The sequence below is a fragment of the Crassostrea angulata genome, chromosome 3 (assembly GCF_025612915.1).
Source record: "Crassostrea angulata isolate pt1a10 chromosome 3, ASM2561291v2, whole genome shotgun sequence".
Lineage (NCBI taxonomy): Eukaryota > Metazoa > Mollusca > Bivalvia > Ostreida > Ostreidae > Magallana > Magallana angulata.
This window is the reverse complement of record NC_069113.1, coordinates 7,476,835-7,489,298: the sequence shown is the minus strand read 5'-3', so window position 1 is coordinate 7,489,298 and position 12,464 is coordinate 7,476,835. Positions and strand designations below refer to the sequence as shown.

Below are 12,464 nucleotides of genomic sequence, written 5' to 3'. Positions count from 1 at the left end.
AATTCCATAAAAATATTTCATTTGATGCTTTCAAACCCTCTCAAATCATTCAAATCAAGCACCCTGTAAAATAGAGGCAATGCAGGAGTCTTGAGCATACTGGTGGATCATTTGAACAATGTGTATTTAATTTGATGAATAATTATTGGTTCAAGTATAACATTAATATTAATGAGATGAAAAAATATATAATTATATATCAATCAATAATTTATATTATCATTACAGATAAGCCCAATCTTGCAGACATATTGGTGACGTCCTATTCCATTTGCACCATCTCCATTTACATGATGTTTTGAAATCGGACAGTGCTACGTCGAAACAATGTATGTGGAAGGTGCCGAGACCAATCAAGATGGACCCTAAGCCCCTCAAGGAGTGGAGTTTAGCCAAACCAAAACTGCAAAAGAGTGGTGAGATTGAACACAGGACCACAGATGGAAGAAAGTTGGGTTTTGAATCGCGTCAGAGAAAGTGTAATATCTGCCACTCTCTTGAGCAGCTTAAATTGCTCAAGAGCATATTTCCCAATACTGGTCAGTTAACATACTCCAACATGATCTTGGTTCAAAATTTAATTTTGACTACATAATTAAGAAAAATACATTTATAACGACAACAGATAATTTCAATTCCCTGACATCTTATATGATGGACAATTTAAAAAAAAAACTTAAACTAAAACTCCTCTGAAAACATAACATAAATTTAATAAATGAATTCTTTTGAAAGGCATGGATCACTTGTGAAATATCCCGGATGAAAGCCCAGAGTTTGAATCTGAAGTGGAGGTAGAGTCAACAAAGGATCCGAGGGAAATGGCGATGAAAGCTCTGATCCTGTCTGATGAGAACTGTAAGAAATGTTTTGTATACATGTAAACATAGAGTCAAAAATGTAAAAGTAAAACTGAGAAGGATTATTCAGGTACTTTTTTGTACATAGTGCCCATGACAATATCAATCAATGAAAGCCTCAGCTCGTACATTGAGGACAGAGGGCATGCAGCCTGTGGAGAGACCTGCACAAGGGGAGAATAACTAGTTCCTTATTTGGCGCAGTTCTAAGCTCTGGAACAAATCCTGTCTCCTTAGTGAACCAGATAGTGAATGGTTCAAATTTTGACAGGTACATTTTCATAAAACTTACAGGTATAAAAATCTTTAACTAAGAAATACTATAACTTTATAATTCTGCTAAATAAAATCTCATACTAGGTACCAGACACTACCTCCACCAGCCCAGTGGGGAGTAGACAAGGAAGAGGAGGCTCTCAATGACTACCTAACACTGCAAAATGCTGTGACTGATTTAACAACGGAGGCATCTGGACTCACCATCTACCCAACCCATGCCTTTTTAGGAGCATCTAGTGATGGTTGGGTGCATGATAAATCCATGCCCGAGGTGAACAAAACAGGGGTTCTTGAGATGAAATGTCCATACTCGATCTCTGGAAAAATTATTACTGATAAAGAGGTAAAATAAATTGTGCAAGAGTCAACAACTTTTTTATCATATTCAAAGCAAATTTATTGAACAAGTTTGTAAACACTATCAGGTACATGAGCTAGCAGGACAAGCTGGGTTCTGCTTGGAAATTACCAATGAAGGGCCTAGACTAAAGAGAAGTCATAAATATTATGCCCAAATCCAAGGGGAAATGGCAATAATGGGATGTTCGTGGGGATATTTTGTTGTATGGACCGCTGCCAGCCAAAGCAACTGCTTTGTTGAAAGAATTAACTTTGATGTTGAATTTTGTTCTGCCATGTTGCCAAAAGTAGTTGAATTTTTTGTTAGTCACATTTTACCCTTTTACGCTAAACATTATTTTCTATTATGCTTTTAATCAAATTCATAAATGACTTAGTTTTTATTATAATGTTTATCAACACAAGCATAGGAAGTGTTTGACTATACATACCTTACTTTCAATCAAAAGTACATCAAGGTTTGTTATCCAACAGCAAACAGAAAACACCTGGGATGATAATGGCACTAAAGAAAGAGAAAGAACACCATCAAATATATGAAAATTTTTGACGCGGCAAATAGCTCTTTCCACATGAATTCTTAATTTAGCAATTTCTTGAATATTTAAAACTTCTTGAGTTGTAAACTGATTAGAAGAAGAACGAAAAGGTGGAATATTAAGAGTGCATCCCTTTTTCTCTAACATGTTTTTGATGGTAAAACCCTTGTCTGCCATCACTCCATCGCCCTCTTCCATGAGGTCTAATATACAGGTGCGCTCAATCATCCGTCGGTCTGAAACTCTTCCATCAAAGCCCTCTGAAACAAATGAAATCACACCAGAAGGAGTGATTCCAACAAGGAATTTTAAAGTAGTGTGATGCTTGTAATTTGAAAATGACTGATTCTGATTAACCAAACTGCTGGATCTTTGAATAAAGATTTCAGTACAATAAAGTATAACTCTTACATTAGGAAAAGATTTAAAACATGACGGCATGTTTCTCTGAATAACATCCCTTGATGGAAAGGGGTTCAGCTCCTTAAGTTCCTTGTAGAGTAGGCAAACCCAGGTGGTGAAGTAGTGAGAGAATGCACCCACGGACACACCAAACCGCTCTGTCATGTCCTGGACATACAATCCGACCTAAAATTATATTTTTTAAAGTTCTATGACATACAAGTCAGAGTCTATGGTTCCTGTAAATGAATATGACAGTACATGATAAATACAGTCTCATTGCCAGTAATTATGTGTTACCTTCAGTCTCATCATGATTGCTAAGAATTGGTCGATTGGATCAAGAGCCGTGCACCGCCTAGATCTAGTCCTCTCATCAGGGGTTGATGAACTTCCACGCCAGTATACCATCTTCTCGCATTTAGGTGCCAGGTAGCTAAAATTGTTCATTAGGAACATAAAATATTTATATGTACTTATATATAGAAAGGCCATAAATCATGATTCCAAATTAAGTATTTCAGCTCTTTTTCTTATTCTTTTCAATGACCAAAAAAATTAGAATTAAAGAAAACATACTTAAATAGCCACAAAAACACAGCAAAGCTTGGAAGTCCTGTATAGAACTTAGTCATGGCATCATCATCTTTGATCTTTGAAACAGACCATTTGTTGTCCTGCATCCGTCTGAGTTCCAACTTTAATCTCATGTTCTCCTGTAAAAGAGGATGTGGGTCACACTGTACACCTGTAATTATAGAACAAAATCCACTAATTAATATACAACAGTACTTCAAACTTTGAACAAACTTTATTCTATTGTAGAAGTGAATGAGTTGTTCTCCAATATCAATACCTATGTCTCTAGTCAATCTGACTCCTGTCTCTACATCATCTTCAATCTCTGTCATGGGTGCTGCAAGATCAGAAATCATCTCTTCCTCCTTATCTGTAAATGTAAATTTCATACAAAGGATGTCTGTATTATAATTAACATCATATAATGTGTAGAAATTAACTAGCTCATCCACTCAATGTTTTGCATATCTAATTTTCAAAGTGATTATTAAAAAACACACAACCATGAGAGTCAATATAAATGGCTCTCACCTTTGCTGTAAGAATGGGCAAACACAGAAAAGCTCAAACTCCTATTTTCCTGCTCTCTAGCTCTTTCTTTAGACTCTTCCAATTCGTATTGAATATACGTGTTTGCAGTCAATAAATGAAGAAATTGCTAATTCTAGATTTGTAATTCTGTAAAAATCTATATTATTTAATTAAAATGAATATAAATAATTTTGAATCAATGGTTTAAAGTGCAATTTTACATACATGTAACAACAACAAAAAAGATTATTTAATATTTTTTTGTTTATTAATATTTTTTTTGGTTTATTTAATACGTATTTTTTTTCAAACTTACCTTCTGCAGATTTCTTCTTGATACTCTCTCTTCTCTCTCATGATCAACTGTTTTTTCCTTGTAAGAGAAGATGGTCGGGGCATAATTGGTATCATCTGGGTCATCACTATGCCATCCAAACTCAAAATGCTCTGAACAAATGCAGGAAAACTCATTAGGTGCAAAGTTTTTTCTGTTGATTGCCCTAATCCAGGCACGACGCTTTCGAACATCCTTGGGAAATCTGTAAAGTTTAACGGAATAAAAACATTTTTACAAATTGCATACATCAGCAGTTAGGGCTATAATTTGTGCAAACAATGACTAGAAGAATCTGTTTTCTACATTTTCAAAACATGACAAACAATAAAATTCATTTGAAAATATGTAAACTCTGTTTGCTTTGAATACTGCTTTTCAAATATTAAAAAAAAGCAATCTTTCTTATCTTTTTCTCAATGCATACAATGAGAAACACCGCTAGTCAAACTATGAAATTAAGGTTTCACGAAGTTAAAGTGTTAGCATGTTGCAGTGATTTCATAGTTTATCTTCAATGAACAGTCTAAAGAGTATGATCGAAGCTTTGGGAGTTAAATGAAAACATCTTGACATACCTTAACTTTATTAAAAAATTCATTCAGCAAATGCTAATTTCAGATAACTTGATATTGTAAATTAAACATCAGTTGCTTTCGTTAAAGGGTATACGATGGAAATCATGCCAACAAATTTCGGCCATCTTAAAGGTTCGTTTTCCCCTTAAAATCTGCGCGTGTGTGTTGTGACATTTCAGTAATGGATTCATATGTCTGGTGTCTGATGACCGTTGTATATCGATTATCATCAAATACATTTGCATTTTTCAGGACATTTACAATTGATTTGGACTTCCAGATATCGTTGTAGAAGAAATGAATATGGATTTTAACGTGGTCTGTGTGCATTTATGATCTAATTATGGAATGTGCTAATTTTTGTTGTATTTTAATATTCCCAAAGTTCCATATTTCGACACCTGAAACATTAATTATAACAGCAACGGACTATACACTGTATAACAACGGCTTGTTTTCTGGCGCCTCCAATTTTACAACCTCGTGAATGTTGTTATACTAATTTTATCGTTAATCATGAGAAATAATTTGCTAAGCACTTGTCTATCTCAAATAAAATTACATTAATCGAAACGTAAAATTTAATGTTTGGACAGGATTAACATACATCACCAAAAATTTATAACTGCCAAAGAAAAAAGGACGTTAGAAAAATATAAACTTCGTTTGCAGAGTATGTTTGATGTAAAAATTAACGCATCTAAAGCATTTTACTGCTCATATCATTTACATTCTCATGTCAATTTCTCTTATTCGCACAAAGATTATATACATTTATATAAAGTTTGCATTCGTTTTGTTTATTTCCAAAAAGAATTGCAAAAATACACATAAGAAAATTAATTAAGAAACGAAAATGGATGGGAAAATATATCAATATCATAGCAAGACTAAGATGCTGACCATTTTAAACAATACAACCTGAGACCCGGGGCTATCACCATTTTAAAAACTAATCATTAAAAATAAAATGCTTATATTCCTCGTATCTGCAGGATTTGTCGTTTCCAAGCTTAATATCAACAATAAACAGCGTAAAAAATTGTACAGATTTAATAAATATTAAATGCATGAAAATTCCATCGACCCGAACAAATATAAACTCGACTCACGCAGTCAAATTCTATCTGGTTAAATCAACCCCATCCCTCATATCTACTTAAGAGCTAATTAAGTCCTGGTAATTGTAATTAATATAGTTAGCCTTATCTGGACACCTGGACAACTCGTTATAAAAATGAATAAGTTTTTTGAAATAATGGATTAGGAAATCTCAACAACAACAATACGGATTCCGAACAATCCGGACAACTCGTAATTCTATACTTGAAACAGTTCAAATAAATTTAACCGTTCCTTTTATAGACCACAACTAATAACTAGAACAATAAACAAAGGACAGACTGATCTACATGGTTACTAACCTATACAGATTCTGTCCGGACGACGAAGTCCTTGTGAAAATTAGCATCGTTTACAACCAGGTTCATCTTGTTTATCTACCTTATCCGGGGTTCTCAGAGGGGTGTTCAACCGAACGAGATGTGACGGAGTAGTCAAGTGGATGAAGTGATGATAATGCTGAAAATGGCTTATATTTATAAACTTCTCCAACCACTGAGTACTTGTCCTTTTCTGTCCGTACACAATGCAAACAACAAATCAAAAATCTGTCCGGACAGTTATCCTAATTTCCGAACATGCATATATAAATCATAAATAAAATCTTTATTCCTAAACAAAGCCTTGTCCGGATTAATTGAATAACACAGACACATATTTATCAGTCAAAATACGCAAATAGCGTTAACACACATCCTTGCAATGTTTTACACTAAAAAGGTTTTGAAATTAAGCGCCCTGTGAAGTAGTGCGCGTAGCGATACACTGAAACACGGAAGTTCGCTATGAAGACAGTTCATCAATCGAGATGACAATTAAAAGTAATCAACGATATTCCTGAGGAAAAAATACGGACCAATAGTTGTCAGCATACAAATACAATAATTCATGTAATGATAAGGCATAGAGAAATGAAGTGTCAAAATACGTGTGAAGCGGTCTGTCAAACAGCATGTTTCGTACAGAAGGTTTGTGAGATTTATCTCACAAAAAGAGCATTAAACTGGCTTATTACGGAACAGGGTGATCTGGTAAATATAAACATGTTTAAAGCAAAATGAGCTGTATTTTTAGAATTTTATTTTGCTGCAAAAACCTGCTAGTATGATAAGTCTGCATATAGCTTAAACTTTAATAATAAATAAGATTTGAAAAAAATCATAAATTAATATTTCTCTTCTAAGGAATATATAGCAAATCAATTTTTGTACAGGACGACCATAATTCAATTTTGCTCCAAATAAGGCTTCTCAACGGCCTTTTCCACAAAAATATGGCTAACAGAAATTAAAAACCATGATATTTTTGTCATTTCAGTAGAAAAGAACATTTTAGTAATAAAAAAAATTCAACATGAAAAATGCAGCTCATATTGCTTTAAAACAGTTATCATGTTTTCAATCGTCATATTATGGGTCGACGCCGATGATTCGATTCGTAAAAATGTAAACAAAGTACGATGTAGTGTCAAAACACGAAAGATAGTTCAGAATATGTAAACATGAATATTTCGGTAAGTCACGCATATGACAGGTTTTTTTTAATTAAGGTTTATTACTTAATAGAACATGAGCTCATGACGTGTGCAGGTGAAAGCCATCAGGAAGCCAGTGCACCGACAAATCTTCTGTCGATTAAGGCCAACACCAGGATAGGGACCTGGAACATCAGAACCCTATACGAGGTCGGAAAAGCTGCCCAAGTAGCAAAGGAGATGACAAGGTACAACATCAAGGTACTTGGCCTAAGCGAAGTTAGATGGAATGAAAGAGGACAAGTTCGCTTAGAATCAGGAGAAACCATCATATACTCTGGACATGAGGACCAGGATCATGCACACACTCAAGGGGTTGCCCTTATGTTGTCACCAGAAGCAACAAAAGCGATGATAGCATGGGAACCAGTGTCGCCAAGACTCATGTCAGCCAGGTTCAACTCAAAGGGAAGGAAGATCACAATCATTCAGTGTTATGCCCCAATAAATGCAGCAGAGGAGCAGGAGAAGGACGAATTTTATGCTGCACTACAGTCAATGATAGACCGTGCACCTCGCAGAGATATAAAAGTTGTGATGGGAGATATGAATGCCAAAGTTGGAGAGGACAACACCAACAAAGAACTTATCATGGGAAAGCACGGCATTGGTAACATTAATGAAAATGGAGAACTTTTTACAGACTTCTGCAATTTCAATGACCTAGTCATAGGAGGCACCATCTTTCCACATAAGAAGATACATAAAACAACCTGGTCTTCTCCAGATGGAAAGACAGAAAATCAAATAGACCATATTACCATCATGCGAAAATGGAGAAGAAGTTTGCTTGATGTAAGGACAAGACGAGGAGCAGATGCAGCCTCAGATCACCAACTTGTTACAGCTACGCTTAGAATGAAACTCAGAGCATTTAAAGATAAATCAAAAACACCTCACTACAAATTTAATGTCCGCCTTATTAAAAACAAAGAAAAAAATGATGAGTTTAACATCGCAATAAGCAACAAGTTCGATGCACTAGAGGGATTGACAGTAACAACTATTGAAGACCATTGGGTTAAGCTCCAAGACGTCTGGAAAACTGCATGTAGTGAAGTTTTAGGAAAGAGAAAGAGGGAGCACAAAGATTGGATAACAGCCGAAACATGGGAAATAGTTAAAATAAGGAAAGAGTTGAAGCAGAAAATTAACCAGTGTAAGGATGCTCAACAAAAAGAGGAACTGAAAAAAGAATATAGGGAAGCCAACATACAAGTAAAAAAGAATGCTAGAAAAGACAAGAGACAGTTTGTCCATGACATGACTGAAGAGGCAGAGACAGCAGCCAGACAGAACAACATGAAAAAGCTGTATGAAATAAGCAGAACTCTGTCAGGTAAGAATGTGAACACTAACACCCCAGTAAGAGACAAGCAGGGAAGGATTATCAGCAGTGATATAGGACAAAGAGCCAGATGGGTAGAGCACTTCAAGGAAGTTCTAAACCGGCCACCACCACCCAGTACTGCAAACATACCAACAATAATGAATGAACTTCAAATCATAACTGGACCCCCATCTAGAGTAGAAATTACCAAGGCAATTAAAACACTGAAAAACGGAAAAGCAGCTGGTCCAGATGGCATTCCCCCAGAGGCTCTTAAAGCTACCCCAACAAAGTCTGCAGAGATGTTACAACCTCTACTACAAAAGATATGGGAAGAAGAAAAAGTTCCAGATGCTTGGAAAATAGGATATCTAGTAAAACTACCAAAGAAAGGTGACCTGTCGCAATGTGGAAATTGGCGAGGTATCATGCTTTTATCCATTGCCAGCAAAGTTCTAACAAGAGTAATCTTGGAAAGAATGAAAGAAGCATTGGACAAGGAACTAAGACCAGAGCAAGCAGGGTTTCGCCAGAACAGATCATGCACAGACCAAATCGCCACCCTTCGAATCATCATAGAGCAGTCTATTGAGTGGCAGTCCCCACTATATTCAACATTTGTGGACTTTGAAAAAGCTTTTGACAGTGTGGATAGGTCAACCATCTGGACACTAATGGAACATTATGGAATACCACCGAAGTTCATTAGCATCATTAGAAACCTGTACGACGACGCCACATGTCACATAATCCACAATGGAAAACTAACACATCCATTTAAAGTAGAAACAGGAGTAAGGCAGGGCTGCATTCTTTCACCAACAATATTTTTAATTGTTATTGATTGGATCATGAAGGAAACAACGCAAGGCAACAAGACTGGAATCCAATGGACCTTCACCAAACACCTCGAGGACCTGGATTTTGCAGATGACATTGACCTGCTATCCCACAAACAACAACATGCGCAGGAGAAATTGTCACGCCTCGCAGCAGAAGCAGAAAAGACTGGCCTAAAAATAAACATTAAAAAGACAGAGGTGATGAGAATAAACAACAAACAGAATACACCAATCCAGTTAAATGGAGAGAACATCAGAGAGACCGACAAATTCACCTATCTTGGGAGCATTGTCAGTAAGGACGGGGGCGCTGACAACGACGTTAAAAGTCGTACCAACAAGGCAAGACATGCATTCAACACCCTACGTCAAATTTGGAATTCAAAAGCACTCTCCATCAACACCAAAACAAGAATCTTTAATACAAACGTCAAATCAGTCCTGTTGTATGGCTCGGAGACCTGGAAGGTAACAAAAACGATAAACAACAAACTCCAGTCTTTTGTCAACAAATGTCTCCGCCATATTCTTAACATCAGATGGCCAGACACCATATCAAACACAAGCCTATGGGAAAAGACCAAACAAGATCCCATCAACATTGAAATAAAGAGGAGGAAATGGGGATGGATAGGCCACACTCTACGTAAATCCCCAGAAAACATCACAAGACAGGCACTGGATTGGAACCCACAGGGAAAGAGAAAGGTGGGGAGACCTAGGCAAACCTGGAGAAGATCAGTAGAGTCAGAGGCAAAAGAGGCAGGCTTCACCTGGGCCCAGTTAAAGAAAGTAGCCCAAAACAGAGTCCGCTGGCGAGGAGTGGTTGCGGCCCTATGCTCCCCAAGGAGCGAACAGGAATAAGTCAAGTAAGTCACTTAATAGAACATACATGATCATATTACACCAATCCCACATAAAAAATGAAAATTCTCCACGGTCTTCTTTCTCTGTAGGAAGCTACTTCGAGCATCTCCAAGTACAGATTGTCATCTTGGGAATGAACTCCTTTCTCGTCAGAAATCACAGCTTTTTGCAATTGTAGAATCTGAGCTTCCTGTCTGTCTCCTCTTATTTAATCATCACCGGCTTGGCTGATCCTGGAAAACAAAAAAAAAATTACTTATAGACTGGCACTGCTCTGGACAAAGTTAGGGATGAAGAGTTGATGACACCATCGTTCTCAAGGGATAGGGCTATAAACTCCCACGCTTGCAACTATTAATCGGGTGACATGGTTTCCCAGCCTGAGGGTGGCAAAGTGAGTTTCGGCTGGTCAGGAGACCAGTTTCTCCTTGTTGGAGGCATCAGAGGCGTTACTCAAAACTCCAACATAGTTCGTTCCCTATCAAAATGATATGCTTTCCTTACAAATCAATGCTTGAAGCTAAACTTGTTGCTGGAGCTTCAGAATTGGTGGAACTAGATGGGCAGCTTGCAATAATGTTGGGGACAGCTGGAGCAATGGAAAGAACTGGCTGGCTTGTTTCGCTTGTTGTCTCCACCTGTTCAAAGGACTGGTGCGTCGACAAGGAAGGCCAGGGCATTTGGATCTGTCAGTTCTTCGTCAGTGGATGTACTAGGAATACTGGCTAGGTCCTCACCAAAAGAAATTGCAGATGGCGCTCCGAGCTCGACAGGAATGGCAAAAGTTTGAAGCCTCTGGGTGGTCGACAGTAGATAGATCCTCGGGCTGGCACGGAATTGGCACTAGACTACTTTGATAGAACATAGAGTGGGGATAGGTTCCCTTCCAGATGCCCTGGAAGTGCTCTGAACCCACAGCAAGGACAACAGACTAAGTTGGAGGGTGGTGTCTGGAAAATGAGAGAATTTGGGGATTTCGATCCATCTCTGCAGTCAAGATGATGTTGAAAACTTCGTCCTCCTTGGTGATGTAGACACTGATCACCCAACCCTCCAGACTGATGGTCTTTAGTTGGTTGTCACTGGTGAGGTCAGGTCTGGAAGGGGGGGGGGGGGGTACTCTTAGGCTCTCTTCCTTGTTTAACCTTTTCGGGTCTTGTAGCTTTAAAGTTACTTAAACAATTACGTTACATAAATTGTGTGGGTCTCTTATTTCTGAAATTTACCCAATAAATAGAAGAATTTATAGTTTTCTATAAATTTATTGATAATTACATTAAACAGTTAAAATACAAGATGGGTATAAATAAACAACAAAATCACACAATGGGTAATGGATACGATGGGTAAAGGGTAAATTACCCAATGAAATAGTATGGGGAATTTATGGGGGACCCAAATATACTGGGTACGAAATTCAGCATAAGACTTAGTCAACCTAAATGTAAGGCACAAAACGTCGAGTACGTATTTACCATTCGGCTTGGTGCTAAAGGCTCTATTTGAACGGGAGTGAGTCAAGTAAACACTACTGCACTGCACTTTTATCGTCTGCTCAGGGCGCTCGTATATATACACTTTGGTCGGTAGGTACGAATCACTCACGCGCAGAACATACGGCACCGTACCGATTAGTGCCATGTTTGAGGAGAATTACACTAAGATTATCTTTGCAACCAAAGTAGTGTTTACGAGTAAATATGGGACTATGCTTATGATTAATTGCTTGGATAAGTAAAAGAATTATGCCTTGACCATTTAGGTAAGTCTCGTTGCGGTAAACACTCCATTTATATTACGGGTGATTGTAAATGAGTTTCCTTCATTGAAGAAATTCGGGTTCATGACATACGTAACAAATATTCAATACAAGCTAATATAGATATAATGCATTATCTTGATTTAAATAACCTAACACATAGGATGTATTAACGAAGACATTAAGCTTTATATATTACATAGGAACAGATAGAAGGGAAAATCAGGATAACTGTATTGACTGATAAATCCGAAACACAGTCCCCTTCTTCTGAACATTTGTCCCGAATGTTGTACAGGTAAGAACTCTTATGATGAAAGTTGGCTTTCTTTTTATGGAAATAAATCTCCATTTAAAAAGACAACATACTCACCGAGTTCAATAACAACAATTTATGGGAAAACAGTAAGACATCATACACACAATACATTAATAGTAACATTTTAGACAAAAACAATAACGTGAATAAACATATAACCTTAACAATAATGATAATTTAAGAAAATAAATAATATGACATATATATATATATATATATATATATATAT

General features: G+C 36.9%; 1 protein-coding gene across 1 annotated transcript; it reads right to left on the bottom strand.

Annotated features, from left to right (window-relative positions):
- Window positions 1–596: 596 nt before the first annotated feature.
- Window positions 597–5,406, bottom strand: LOC128175656 (uncharacterized). Its single transcript, XM_052841452.1, has 7 exons — window positions 5,384–5,406; window positions 3,867–4,089; window positions 3,551–3,635; window positions 3,251–3,389; window positions 2,741–2,876; window positions 1,931–2,626; window positions 597–856 (listed from the first exon to the last, which is right to left on the bottom strand). The coding sequence occupies exons 1-7, from the start codon at window positions 5,404–5,406 to the stop codon at window positions 743–745; spliced, it is 1,416 nt and encodes a 471-aa protein (XP_052697412.1). The 3' UTR covers window positions 597–742.
- Between the last annotated feature and the right edge of the window lie 7,058 nt (window positions 5,407–12,464).

Bases quoted from the DNA above. Each gene is read 5' to 3' on its own strand.
- LOC128175656 (XM_052841452.1), bottom strand. From the start codon at position 5,406: ATGGTGATAGCCCCGGGTCTCAG. The intron at 4,090-5,383 runs GTTGTATTGTTT...TAAACTTTACAG, and splicing joins GTGATAGCCCCGGGTCTCAG to ATTTCCCAAGGATGTTCGAA. The intron at 2,627-2,740 runs GTAACACATAAT...ATATAATTTTAG, and splicing joins CAATCATGATGAGACTGAAG to GTCGGATTGTATGTCCAGGA.